This window comes from Dipodomys ordii, unplaced genomic scaffold (genome assembly GCF_000151885.1).
Source record: "Dipodomys ordii isolate 6190 unplaced genomic scaffold, Dord_2.0 Scaffold98, whole genome shotgun sequence".
Taxonomy (NCBI): Eukaryota; Metazoa; Chordata; class Mammalia; order Rodentia; family Heteromyidae; genus Dipodomys; species Dipodomys ordii.
Window position 1 is genome coordinate 7,179,013 of NW_012267314.1, and position 12,942 is coordinate 7,191,954.

Consider the following 12,942-nt stretch of genomic DNA (forward strand, 5'->3'; position numbering starts at 1 on the left):
AGAAGATAAGTGTAAATCAGTTCTTTCTGCCAGAGAAGCTGGGATCTATCTGTTCATCAAGACAATGGAGAGATTAGTAAAATGCCCAAACTCAGTGTGGGACTTCTTGTTAAAGACAATGGAGGAACGATCCAAAGGTATTTGGGATCATTGCTGTCCTTCTTGTCCCATACCCAGAGTGTGAAGGCTTGGTAAATGAAGTGGAACCATTTCAAAGAAGCCCTTCCGCAACCCTCCTCCACCAGTACTTCTGTATTTCATGGGCTTTACCCAGCACATTTTACTGCTGGGCTCCTTGTCCCCAGGTGTGGCTCTGAAAGGCCATAGACCATGACTGGAGAAGAAGGTAAAAGAAAAGGCTTTGAGAATGTAGTCAGTAAGGTGGCAGCAACACAAAACAAATATGATGGAACAGGAGCACACCAAGAGAAAAAGAACTAAGAAGCCAGGCATGGTAATTCACAACTGTAATCCTAGCCCTTGAGAGGCAGAGGCAGGAGGATCTCAAATTTAAGGTGAACCAACACTACATTGAGATCTGTCTACAGTCTCACCGAGTACAGACACAAACAGATCTCCAAGATCAGAGCCCTTATGACCACACTGAACCTTAGTCATTTTCCTAAAGGTGTGCTCTCCATATCAAGACACACAGGGTTAGGACTTCAACATACAAATCTGGATAGAAATCAAGCATGTAGCTGGGCACCAGTGGCTCACGCCTGTAATCCTAGCTACTCAGGAGGTTGAGAGCTGAGGATCATGGTTCAAAGCCAGCCTGGACAGAAAAGTCCATGAGACTCTGATCTCCAATAAAACCACTAGAAAAAGAGGCACTGTGGCTCAAGAGGTAGTGCACTCACCTTGAGCTGAAGAGCACAGGGATAGAGCCAAGGCCCAGAGTTCAAGCCCCAGGACCAAAAAAAAAGAAATCAGAAATCAAGCATGTCATTTACAGCACTCACACATACAATGACAAGTATTTATACATGTACATACACACATTATGTTTCAAATTTTTCTTCAGTTCTTAATTTCGTTAGAGAGGTGGATTTGTGAAAAAGGATGCTATCTACTTACGTTTCTGTCGGAATTGTAAATGGAGGCATCCTATAATTCAAAAATGGACTTGAAATCTCAAGAAACTGTTCAGGCTTCTTTATTACTGCTTCTGAGAAAATAGCAATTAGGAAGTGTGATATACAGGGTTTTTTTTTAGCCTTTCAGACTTGTATGCAAAATTTAGCATTTAATGTAATGCTAATTAGATTGACAATTTACCCAGCAAATGTTAGTAGAATGCACAAGGATATCTAAATCTTTATTGAGAGAGAACATAGTTCTTGCCAATGCTACATGTTTTTGTCTGCACCTTCTCTGCTTCCCAAATGGTGACTGAAATGGATCTCAAGGGGGAATGTTAGTAATGTCTTACTGGATTATCATTTGGCATTTGCTGCTGTTGTCAAGTGCAGAAACAATTTCCTATAACATTGATTTACTTAAAAAATATATTCCCTGGGCTAGGAAGGTGGCTCAGTGGAAGAGCACTTGCCTTGCATGCATGAGGCCCTGGGTTCAATTCCTCAGCACCACATAAGCAAAAAGAAAAAAGCCAGAAGTGGCGCTGTGGCTCAAGTGGTAGAGCGCTAGCCTTGAGCTGAAGAACTGAGGGACAGTGCCCGGCCCAGAGTTCAGGCCCCACGACCGGACCCAAAAAAAAACAATGTGTATATACATATATATATATATATATATATATATATATATATATTCCCTTAGTTAACCTTTACACCACAGATGCTAAGAAGCGACAAGGAACTGTGAATGTGTAGGTTGTTGGGGAAGGTCATGGTGAATCTGTGGGCAATTCTAGTCTGAAGCTGGGCTAAAAGTAGGAAATTCTCAGTGGGAAAGAGACACAGGCAGATACTGTGGCCTCTAGACTGTGGTGGATACTGAAATTAGATGTGTAGGGGCATTATAAAAAAAAGAACTGGAGCTATCCCACAGTGTGCATAGATTTTCTCAATTATTCTGCACTAAAATAATCCACGTACCCTCTTTTGTTAATTTTTCCTTTATATATTAAGCTCCACAGAGAAGAGAAGGACAACTGTATCACAAACCCTAGGATGGGACACTGTCATGAAATCTTATCAAAAGTCAGATTGTTCTCCTCTCATTTACATTACAAAGAATGATTACTTATATAAATAAAAATGTTAAAAAATAAATAAATTAGAACATACACATATGTTTCATAGTCTTCCTTTCATTGAGCCATTCCTTTATGCTTGAATGTAGATCTGAAATATTAGTTCTGTTTAATGAAAATACAGCCATCCCTTGCCCTGGGCCCATGGAACCTACTTATTTTTGAGGACAAGTGTCACTCACTAAGTGGCCATGCAAGTGCAACAACATTAACAGGAGCCATTTAGGATCAGACTTCTATCCTTTCAGAAATTCTAATTACAAAGGGATGATTTCCACATTATGTTCTCCATGATAGTCGGTGGTGATGTTCATGTAGTGATGTATTCATGTTTGGAAGTCATTCCAGTACCTTAATAAATTCAATTGAAGTTTCCGTGTTTTCTGCTATCAGCCCTTCTAATAAGAGCAGTGCCGACACCTACAGAATGATCTGATTGGTCCATTTAGACAGGATCAAACTATCTGACTTCTGAGATTACAGAATTAATCCTTAAACAACATAATTTGGACATGAGATTCAGGTAGGTTTTAGGTGTAATGTTGGGCGGTTTAGCTGTCACGGCAGTCATTAGGACAATTTTCAGACAACACAATGCTTACCTTGAGCTTCATCTGTGATCACAGTTTCCTTCTGTTGCCGGATGAGTTTCCAGGGGGGGATGGGCGGTGACTTAGGCGGTGCCACAAGGGGGCAGGAACGACTTCGAGTCACCAGCACCGGATGGCTGCAGATGTGGGAAAGTCCATATTCTCGAAGTTTCTCTGCAGAAGTTGCCTAGAATGTGGAAAGAGGCTCAAAATGATCCCTGCAGTTGCCTCTGGTATTGGAAACAACACTTTCATCAATAGAGAAATACTATTACCTACTGTGGCAAAAAAAAATAAACAACTGCCCACATTGCTATCTCTCCTAATGTAAGCTTGATAACCAGGTCCATTGCTTCCACCTTTAACTTTCCTGGGGCCTCGTGTCTTATTTGAACAGTGAGGGATTAGAACTAGGACATTTCATTCCTAAAAACAACTGGAAAAAAACTTACCAATATCTGTGCTTGTCTAAAATGAAGTCATTTTTACATGTTAAAGCTTTAATATTGTGTTAATGATAATAATTAGTGTTAATTATATTAACATAATATATACTCTAGTACATTATTCTGGTGGATTTTTATTCATAGGAATGTGTTCCACTTAAACAAGAGAATAGAAGAAAAAGGAAGAAGAGCAAAGGAGCAGGAGAAGGAGGAAATAAAAAGGATAACATTACAGCCCAAGGCTGATCTAAAACACAGATATAACTGGCTAAAGTATAATAGTCATCCCCTTAGAATATTTATATATCAATCTAATTTCCCTTTGGCTCTTTCTATATAGTCAAAGGAGTATTTATACGCGGCAACATCACTGTACCACCAAATCTTTAACTGCCACACAGTGGCATTAGAACACATCGAATCTCAGCAATAAGGTGGTCAATACCTAAAATTCCCTACTAGGGATAGGAGTCAACAGGTACTAGTCTAACCCATATACAGTAATTTGATACACTTTGCCATAAAAAAGAAGAAAAATGTTTATTAGTTTTTCCCCCTTAAAAACAAAAGGCACTCTTTAAGAAATAGTGAACTCCATAAACATTATTTACCAATTGAAATACTATATTGGCCAAAATAAACACCTTGGGAAAAAGCTAATAATATGTTGTTAAATAAAAAGATGATTTATAAGTGGAGCCTAAAATATAATTCTACTCTTTAAAAAGCATGTATAAAAAAAGCATATACACCTATGACACAGAATATGTAAATAAAGATTAAAGGATCCATCTCCAAATGCCAACAGTGGCCTATGCCTAGGTATTTATACTTAGCATATTTATTTGCATATTCATTCCCTTTTGCCTTTAGCTACATTTGCTAAATTTCCTATAAGTTGTTAAATTTAGAGGAACATAGGAAGTAGTGTTTGTGCAATTTTTATGATAAGATAAATTCTGCTGTGGTTATCATGCCTAAGAAAAAAATCAATCTATGTTTTGATATGCAAATTTACATAGCTGGATTTGGTGGCTTATACCTATAACCCTAGATACTAAAGAGGTTAAGATCTGTGGTCTTGGTTCAAAGCCAACCTGAGCAAGAAAGAACATGAGTCACTTATGTCCAAATAACCAACAAAAAGCCAGAATGGTAGACTGCCAGTCTTAAGAAAAAAATCTAAGGTCTGGGGTAAAGACCCAGTACTGGCATGCATACACAGAGCAAATACATGTGTACTATAAACAGTTCATTATGTTTCAATAAAAACTTTAAAGAGAGGCTGGGAAGGTGGCTCAGTGGTAGACTGCATGCATAAGACCCTGGGTTCGATTCCTCAGCACCACATAAGCAGAAAAAGCCAGAAGTGAAACTGTGGCTCCAGTGGTAGAGCGCTAGCCTTGCACTGAAGAGCTGAGAGACAGCGTACAGGCCCAGAGTTCAAGTCCCATGACCGACAAAAAAATTTAAAGAAGAGATATGCGTGATCTATTTATGGGAAAGCTGTTAATTATTCAGGAATGATTTGATTTTTATGAGTTTCACTGAAATAGAAAAAAGTCTGTACCTATCATTTTGTATATAATAGAAAACTCTTCAGAAAGGAAAATGGAACATACGTAGACTTGTGCTTTTCTGTTGGAAGTACTGTGATTATCTAAGCTAATTTGGATGTACTGTAGATCAAGTAATCCTACTCCCATCCTGCACATATCCATACAAGTTAAATGATATTCCTGATCTTGAATACTTGCCATCTTCTCTAATGCAAAGATCTTGTTTTCAAACAAATAGAGAGGTGTAAAGGTAGCGTAGACAACCATGTAGGGGGTCTGTGCTGCAGAAGAACCTGGAAAACAAGCACATGCAAACTCCAATCAAAATGATTCTACACAGACACCTTCTGTGTTCTCACATGGCCTCTGTATTGTATTGGGAGAAATGGGAGGGAGTGACGGGAGAGATCAATAGGAAGAAGAAGCAGGAGGAGGAGGGAGGCAGAAGAGAGAGCAGGAGAAGAAAGGGGGAAGAGGGAGAAGCAGGACAGTATGGGAGAGAGACAAGAATCTAGTATCTGTTTTTAGAAGAATTAGGATCCCACCCACATGACTTTAATCTTAACTACCTCTCTAAAGGAATTATATACAAATACAGCCATAATGGAGGTTAGGACTTCAACATTTTACCCCCTGCCCTAAATTCATGTCCTTTCTCACAAGCACTAACCCTGTCCCAACAGTCCCAGCCAGCACTGTTCCATTCCATTCCACTGAATATCATTTAAGACATGAGAATGAATTAAGGTATAACTCATCCTGAGGCAAATTTTTCTCTTGCAATTCTTCCACAGCTAAGACCTGTGATACCAGACAAATTATGAGCTTCCAAGTCACAGTGCTGAGACAAGCATAGAGTGATGGGTTCCAAGAATATCAAGATTCCTTGCCATACAGTTCCATTCAATCTTAAGGCTAGATTATCTGTCCTCTGGCTCCACTGTTCCCCCATAGTCTTGTGCATAGTCCTATCTCTTTGACTAAGGGCAGAATTCTTGCCTGGCAACTTTTCACAGATGGCTTCACCCACAGAAACCATGGCTCTGAGACCTACCTGAAGCAAGGTTATATGTCACTCTACCCTCTAAAATGAAGGTGGAAGCAGCTCTGTTCCTTGGGAATGTAGTAACCCTTTGGTTAGAAGGATAATGCATGCTCATGTTCAAAGCCATGGTCCTGTGGTTTTGTCTGGTAGAATTCTAGAAGTTCAGTAGTGTTCCTTCATTACATTCTGTTTTCTCTGTCCCCAGAGGCAGTGCCTCTGAGGGTATAATGGATTTCTATTCCTATTCTTTGCTGACATGGCTGACCGATTCCCTGGGTAATCTCCTTACGAAGTAACTTTCAATAGACACACTTGTACAAGTTTTCTCATTTTTCACAATAAGGTTAGACTGAGAATTTTTTAAATCTTCAAGTTCTTGTTCCTTTTTTATTACTGTGATTTCTTCAAATTATCTTTTCTCTCATCCTTTACTGTACATGCTAAGGAGAAGCTGATTTTACTTAATCCCACACCCCTATTGGGTATATATTCAAAGGAACATACATCAATATACATGAAAACTACCTGCACACATTTATCACAGTACCACTCATAGCAGCCAAACAGTAGACTCCACTGAGATGATCAACATCAGACGAATGGGTAAGGAAGACATGGTACACATATATCACAGACTATTACAGACACAAAGAAAAATGAAACCATATAATTTTCAAGAAAACGGATGGAATTGGAGAACATTATGTTGAGTGATATAACTCAAGCTTAAAAAGCCAAATACCTTACATTTTCATGCATTTGGGTACATAGTGAGACTCTGTCTCAAGAAACAAACAAAAGTAATGCCCAATTTATAACTGTGACATAAACTGTGTTGCTGGAAGGAAAGACACTGCTTTGTATTCCAAGAAAATAATATATTTCGCATGTGGTTGCAATATTTAGTGTTAACATGTTACAAACCTCATTGTTTTCTAGCACTGGTGTCTCACACCTGTAATCCTTGCTACTCAGAAGGCTGAGATTTGCAGGATCCCAGATTGAAGGAGGCCAAGGCCAAATAGAAGTTTGCTAGACTCCATCTCCAAAAGAACCAGATAAAAGCAAGGTGGAAGGTGTGTCCTAAGTAGTGGGACATCAGGCAAGCACGCAGGTTGAGCAAGCTCAAACCCTGGTACCAGCAAAACAAACAAGCAAACAAACCCCCAAAGATCAATGTTAAGAGTAAATTTTAAAATATTTAAGTGGAATACCCTGGACACAGAAGAACCAGAATAGGAGCTGGTTATAGGCTCTGGCATCAGAATACTGGTGTTATCGGTTTACTGTCAACCTATAAGATCTGGGTAGTAAATTTTAAGCTAAGTTTTATACAGGATTTGAGATGGGGTCTTGCCAGGGAACCCAGTCTGGCATAAACCTAGAGTCTTGCCTCTGTCTCCCAAATTCGAGGTTTACATGTGTGAGCCATCACTCCTGGTTCGGGTTCTATTCGTTTTTGAAGTGGGGCTCTGGGATGCCGAAACTCCCTGAAATGTCATGTATAACACTGCACAGAGAAGAGAAGGGGAGGGGAGAACAGGAAAGAAAGAGCCACACTTCCCCTTTCATTCATTCTTGCAATAATGGCATTAATCCATTTACCTGCCCACATGGCTTAGTCACTGCTCCACTTCCAAACCATGTGTTATTGGGATCAAATTTCTAATCTATGTGCTCTGGAGGATACTTTTAAAACATAATATTAACTATTTGGGAAAAGAAAGTTCATAATCTTCATAAATTCTCAAGATTCTGTTATCCATAAAAGATATTTGTAGAGTCTTTGTAGTTCATATTTGCTCCATTGTCCCTCTGTAAGTATACTATCTGATTCTGTCAAATACAATACTATATTGCTTTCTGGCTTTCAATAGCAGTGAAGCAAAATGATTTCAAAATACATCAAAGGCAAATATTTGAATCCATCAGCTCTATACTGTCTTTTAGGAACATGAAACAAATCATGGAATTTTTATCTTTCCAGATGCTGAAGTAGCCATTTATTGACCTGTGTAAATACAATCAAGTCTAATAATTAATGAGATGGGATATACCTTTTTTCCTAAAGAATATTTCAGAAACTCTGCCATAAAATATGCACAAATATTTAAAATGACTTTTATCATTGATTCCTTTTTGTTAAATGTCATAATAAATGGCAATTCCAGCCTGAAACATTGACTCACAGTGAGATAAACTCCACAGTACTACCCAACTCCTACACATCCCTAAGAAGTACTTGTTAGAGGTCATAAATTTCACTCAGGTAGAGACATTAATTTCTTTTTGGGGGGGGGTCCAGTTGTGGGCCTGAACTCTGGTCCTAGGCACTGCCCCTCAGCTCTTCAGCTCAAGGCTAGCGCTCTACCACTTGAGCCACAGCACCACTTCTGGTTTTTTTCTTTTTTGCTTATGTGGTGCTGAGGAATCGAACCCACAGCCTCATGCATGCAAGGCAAGTGCTCTACCACTGAGCCACCTTCCCAGCCCTGAGTTAATTTCTTATAATGGCTAACTTTTATGGAATTCTTACTCTTTGTTCAGCAGTGATCTAAGTATTCTCACTTATAAGCTATGAAATAAAGTAGTAGTAAGTAGCATCATTTTCAGATAAGCAAACTGAGTTACAGATAAATTAAGAAACAGGTCAAGGTGTAAATATAAGAAGTGTAAGATATTAAGTATAAAAAGTACAAAATGATACCTGATCTTTTTCTAAATTCTGTTGTATGATCTCTTGTTCTCTGTGGCAACATCCAAACTACTCCTCAGTTAACTCCTATGGGAATGTACTGGTAAGTTATCCAGGATCATGATTTCCCAAGTCCTTTGAAACACTGGCAGGGGCTAATCTATTGGCCCATAATCAGTCCAGATACAAGTATAAGTTAGGTAATTCCCAAGAGTAATTTCCTTCTTTTCCTCTGGGGAGGTCATATTCTTAACCGTCTCTGACATAAGACCAGGCCAAGTCCTTTAAGAACTTACTTAGCGTTCAATGTTAAAGGGGTCTAAAGTCTTATTACAAGTTATTTTTGTTTAGGAAGTAATCTTTTCAAGTCTATGTTTCTTATCTCCACAATTTCTCTCTTCGTTCATGTATTTTGGAAAAATAAACAATTATTGTCTGAGTTCATCTTTTATTAAAATGCCTTCCAAAGAGTAGATACTATACACTATCATTATCATTAGTAGTTATTCTAACACTTATATACAAATTCAGGCTGCCTTCTAAGGAGGTCTGGGTTTATCTAAGGGTTTCTCAGGTATAAGTCGATCTATGTTTCCTTGGGCTTCAAACAGATATTTTTTTCATTGCCCACTCCTCTACTGTGGAATAAATACCACATTATCTCCAGTACATAACTAGTATTGTATATGACTGGTACTCAACATTTGGCTCACATATCATTAATTCTAGCTGCTACAATACTCTAAACTTCATATGATCTTTTTGTACACGATCTTGGTTACCTTTGCTCGTATGAAGTAGACAGCCATGAGCCACAGGTTGATTTCTTTAAGCACCATCTTGGGCACTTTGTTTTCACCAACACAGGGCTAGCAAAAAGCAAACGGCTCAAGGGAGCATTTCATGGATCACCAAGAGGTGGTGTGCGTTACTGTTGTCCATGTTCCAGAAGCTAGGATACAAGTACAGGTTGGGGAAATACAGAACTATGTTCTTAGGGAAAGAGAAATTATGACTAGGTAACAGGCTTTCTCATAGTCAGAAAAGATCCCACTTGTTTATCCCACAGAATCCTAGTATAGATAGACTTCCTGATTTTTACTTCTTTGAAATGAAATTTTTAAATGTTAGCTGCCATGCTACTGAATTGATATGACTTTATTAAACAAATTCTGTTATGTTATAGTCAATAAGCTTACAACAGAACTCAAATCTGTAATATCTCAGATAAATTAATTTTTCTCTAACATCAGAAGGGTCTAAAATATCTTTACTTCTAGTAAGCAAGGGTTTTAAATTCACAATTTGTGCCCTTAAAGGTTTATTTCAAATTTGTTTAGAGAATCGTTTTCAGCGGGATTAAATGTTGGTGGTATCAACAGATAACAGAGCAGGGGTAAACCACAGCAGTGAGCAGTGTGAGTCTGAGCGCAGGAACTCCTGCGTTCATAGCCTAATTCACATTTCCTTGGGAGGTTTGTGCAAGAAACCACATCCAGTACTAAAGAGCTTCCCACTGCGCCAGACAAAGGTCTGAATAGCAGCCTTCTGGCAGAGATTCATAATCACCAACGATCTGTGAGTATAGTTCCTATTCTTTCCTCTGAGAAATGGGAGTGTCGATTGCAGTTATTATGTCGATCTTCAACAATATCTCACAGATCCTAGCCTGTAATATATTCCATATGGGTGTGGGTGTGTACAGTGCATCTCTCCCTATGGATGTGGTTATGTACCACTGTGTTGCCTAGTTTTCCTTTAATGAGAGCTTACATTGCCATTATCATGTCTCTCTTCAAGAGTCTCTTACAGATCCTCATCTGGAATGTGTTTCATATGCATGTAGATGTGCACAGTGTATCTCTACCTGTGGATGTGAGGGTATATAGTGCATGTTCTGGTCATTTTCCTGAGAACTGGGAGCTTATACTGCAGCCATCCTGTTCCACTTCCACACTCCATGAGAGGGTGGAAACATGTGGCTAAGTGTGTACACATGCATGTGACTTGGGATTCTGAGTTTTGGACTAGGTGCAATTATTAGACAGTAATTGGGTTGCGATTGCTAGTGAGTGGTAAATATATTACCTATGTGGAAACAAGCAATATGGACATCCAGTGTTCAGGAAAGTGAGATGTAGCAGATGTTAACCATTGTTTAGGAAATGTTTTTTTTCCCTCTGAAACACTCAGCCAGATGATATTTCCAGACTTTGGTTACAGTGACGTGCAGCCACGGAAGCCAATTATAATCAATGCAAAGTGAGCAGAAGTCATACACAGTACAGCTGGATTTGCCCTTAAAACAATCTTACACTTGCATTCCCCCTCCTTTTTGCCTTCTGCTGGTATCACCTTGCTGAGAGTGTCAGATGGAAAGAACATGAGACAGAGACTCAAACACCAATAAGAACAGAATTCCTGGTGGTCAAAAACACTAGCTTTAGCTTTTATGTTACTGATAAAGAAATATGCATGCTGTTTGAGCCATTTGTAAATTACCCCATGAACACATTTATTTGAAAATAATGAAATGAAAAAAATCCCTTAAATGTGTATTAAGCTATTAAGCTTAAAAATATTTATATTAAGATATATTATAGACAACTAAATACACATACATGTATAAATATGCTCTGGTATCTACAAGATTTCTGCTACTTTAAAACCTTCTGTATAGCATTTTAAAACTAAATATATTACTATATTTAATGACAACTGGACAAATACCCTATGCTCAGAATATTAGTGAAATGGAAGTCTTTTATATTAAAATTTGCATGATTTATCAGAGTAAACTATAACAAATAATATATGTATATTCAAATCAAATCAAATACAAATTATGTCTGCAAATACATAATCCTGTGACTGAGTCTTATATTTGCTAAGCAATCAGTCTACCACTTGGATCTCAGTCCTTTATGCTTGTTACTGGAATTACAGGTGGGTACCGCTACCAAGCTTATTATTTCTTTTCTGTAAGAGGTTGAATTTATGATCGTTAGGTACAAGTGAAATCAAGTAGCTGATTGAAGGAAATGAATTTTAACAATATCATTCAAATTCTACTTATATTTAACAATATAGGAGAAAGACAACCACACGGCCATATTATGTTAGATGGGACAATCCTGTTATAACAATTCCGGGCACGTTTAAGAATTAACAGAGGTTTCAATAGTAAAACTACTTAGACTAACCCACACATATATTTTACTCAAACACAAACTCTTAAATCTCAAAAGAAACCCCACAGACATCATGATGTTAATGTACAGAGAAGAACCTGAGATTTTAAGAGGCTCAACCAACTGTCTAGTACCCATATTCTCAATGTTGAAGCAGAGATCTGAATTGAGCCAAATCTGAGCCACATTCTGCATATTGATATTGACCTTAACTCAGTTCAGCAGAAAGGGCATCAATTACTTTTATTTTCACAAAGAAAGAAATTCAGAGGAAGGTTCAGCCATTCTCACAAAGGTGAGAGTCACCAGTAACTGGTAATATATTGTTGCCAAGATCAGGAAATGCTGCTTAAGGCATTAGTACAAAACAACAGATTTTAGTGCAAATTACACATACAGTAACCATTGTCTATATTCTCTATCATACTGGAAAAGTGTAGGTGTCAATAGTGTGATACAAACAAGCAACTGCTCCTACAGCTCTAGTTTCTTTTCTTTTCAAAATAGTACAAAAAAGGTACAGAGCCACTACAATGAAGGAACTAGATGCATACCTTATGTTGACCTGGGTGCCTGGTACAACAGTATTTCCAAAAGTAACTGTTCTCATACTTACTTGATAAATTTAAGAAGTAAATACCTGATATTGAACATCAGAAGCCTCCTCCATGTATTTGTACTTTACCTTTGACTGTTACACCTACCATAGGATTCACAGCTTTGATTCTGTTTCCTACATAAGGCCTGTCCCCCCCCCTCAAATAAGTGAGCACCCAATATTTATGGGAAACCATATCAGCTTACTTAGGTATTTCAAAAGGGAAAATGTATTTCTACATTCCAACATGCTCCAATATTCTAGCAAAGAGCTAAAATAGTTATCATTCTAAAGAGACTGAGAGCTTACAATCTGATAGAGACTGCACAGAGTATTGCACATCTGATGAAGGTCTTGAACCATGAAGTGAGAATTTGAACTTCTCCTTCTCCTTTTCTCCATCTTTACTCTTCTTCTTCCCAACGTCTTTTGCATCTGATTTTTCTAATATATTAAAAAAACATGGTGAATCTTTCAACTAGTAAACCTCAAACTATGTTTCCTATTTAATCATTGGGTTGGGGGAAAAAGCAGCCAAACAATAGTATTATTTAAATGTAAAACTGTACCCACTATTTTACTAAAATGTAATCTCCTATA

General features: G+C 38.0%; 1 protein-coding gene across 1 annotated transcript in view; it reads right to left on the bottom strand.

Moving 5' to 3' along the window:
• Adgb (androglobin) overlaps window positions 1–12,942 on the bottom strand; it is a 100,585-nt gene that overhangs the window by 56,507 nt on the left and 31,136 nt on the right. The window contains exons 10-13 of the mRNA XM_013026942.1: window positions 12,652–12,786; window positions 5,012–5,106; window positions 2,821–2,995; window positions 1,081–1,171 (exon numbers count right to left, since the gene is read on the bottom strand). Of these exons, the coding sequence (XP_012882396.1) occupies window positions 1,081–1,171; window positions 2,821–2,995; window positions 5,012–5,106; window positions 12,652–12,786 (496 nt within the window). The remainder of the gene's footprint in view (window positions 1–1,080; window positions 1,172–2,820; window positions 2,996–5,011; window positions 5,107–12,651; window positions 12,787–12,942) is intronic.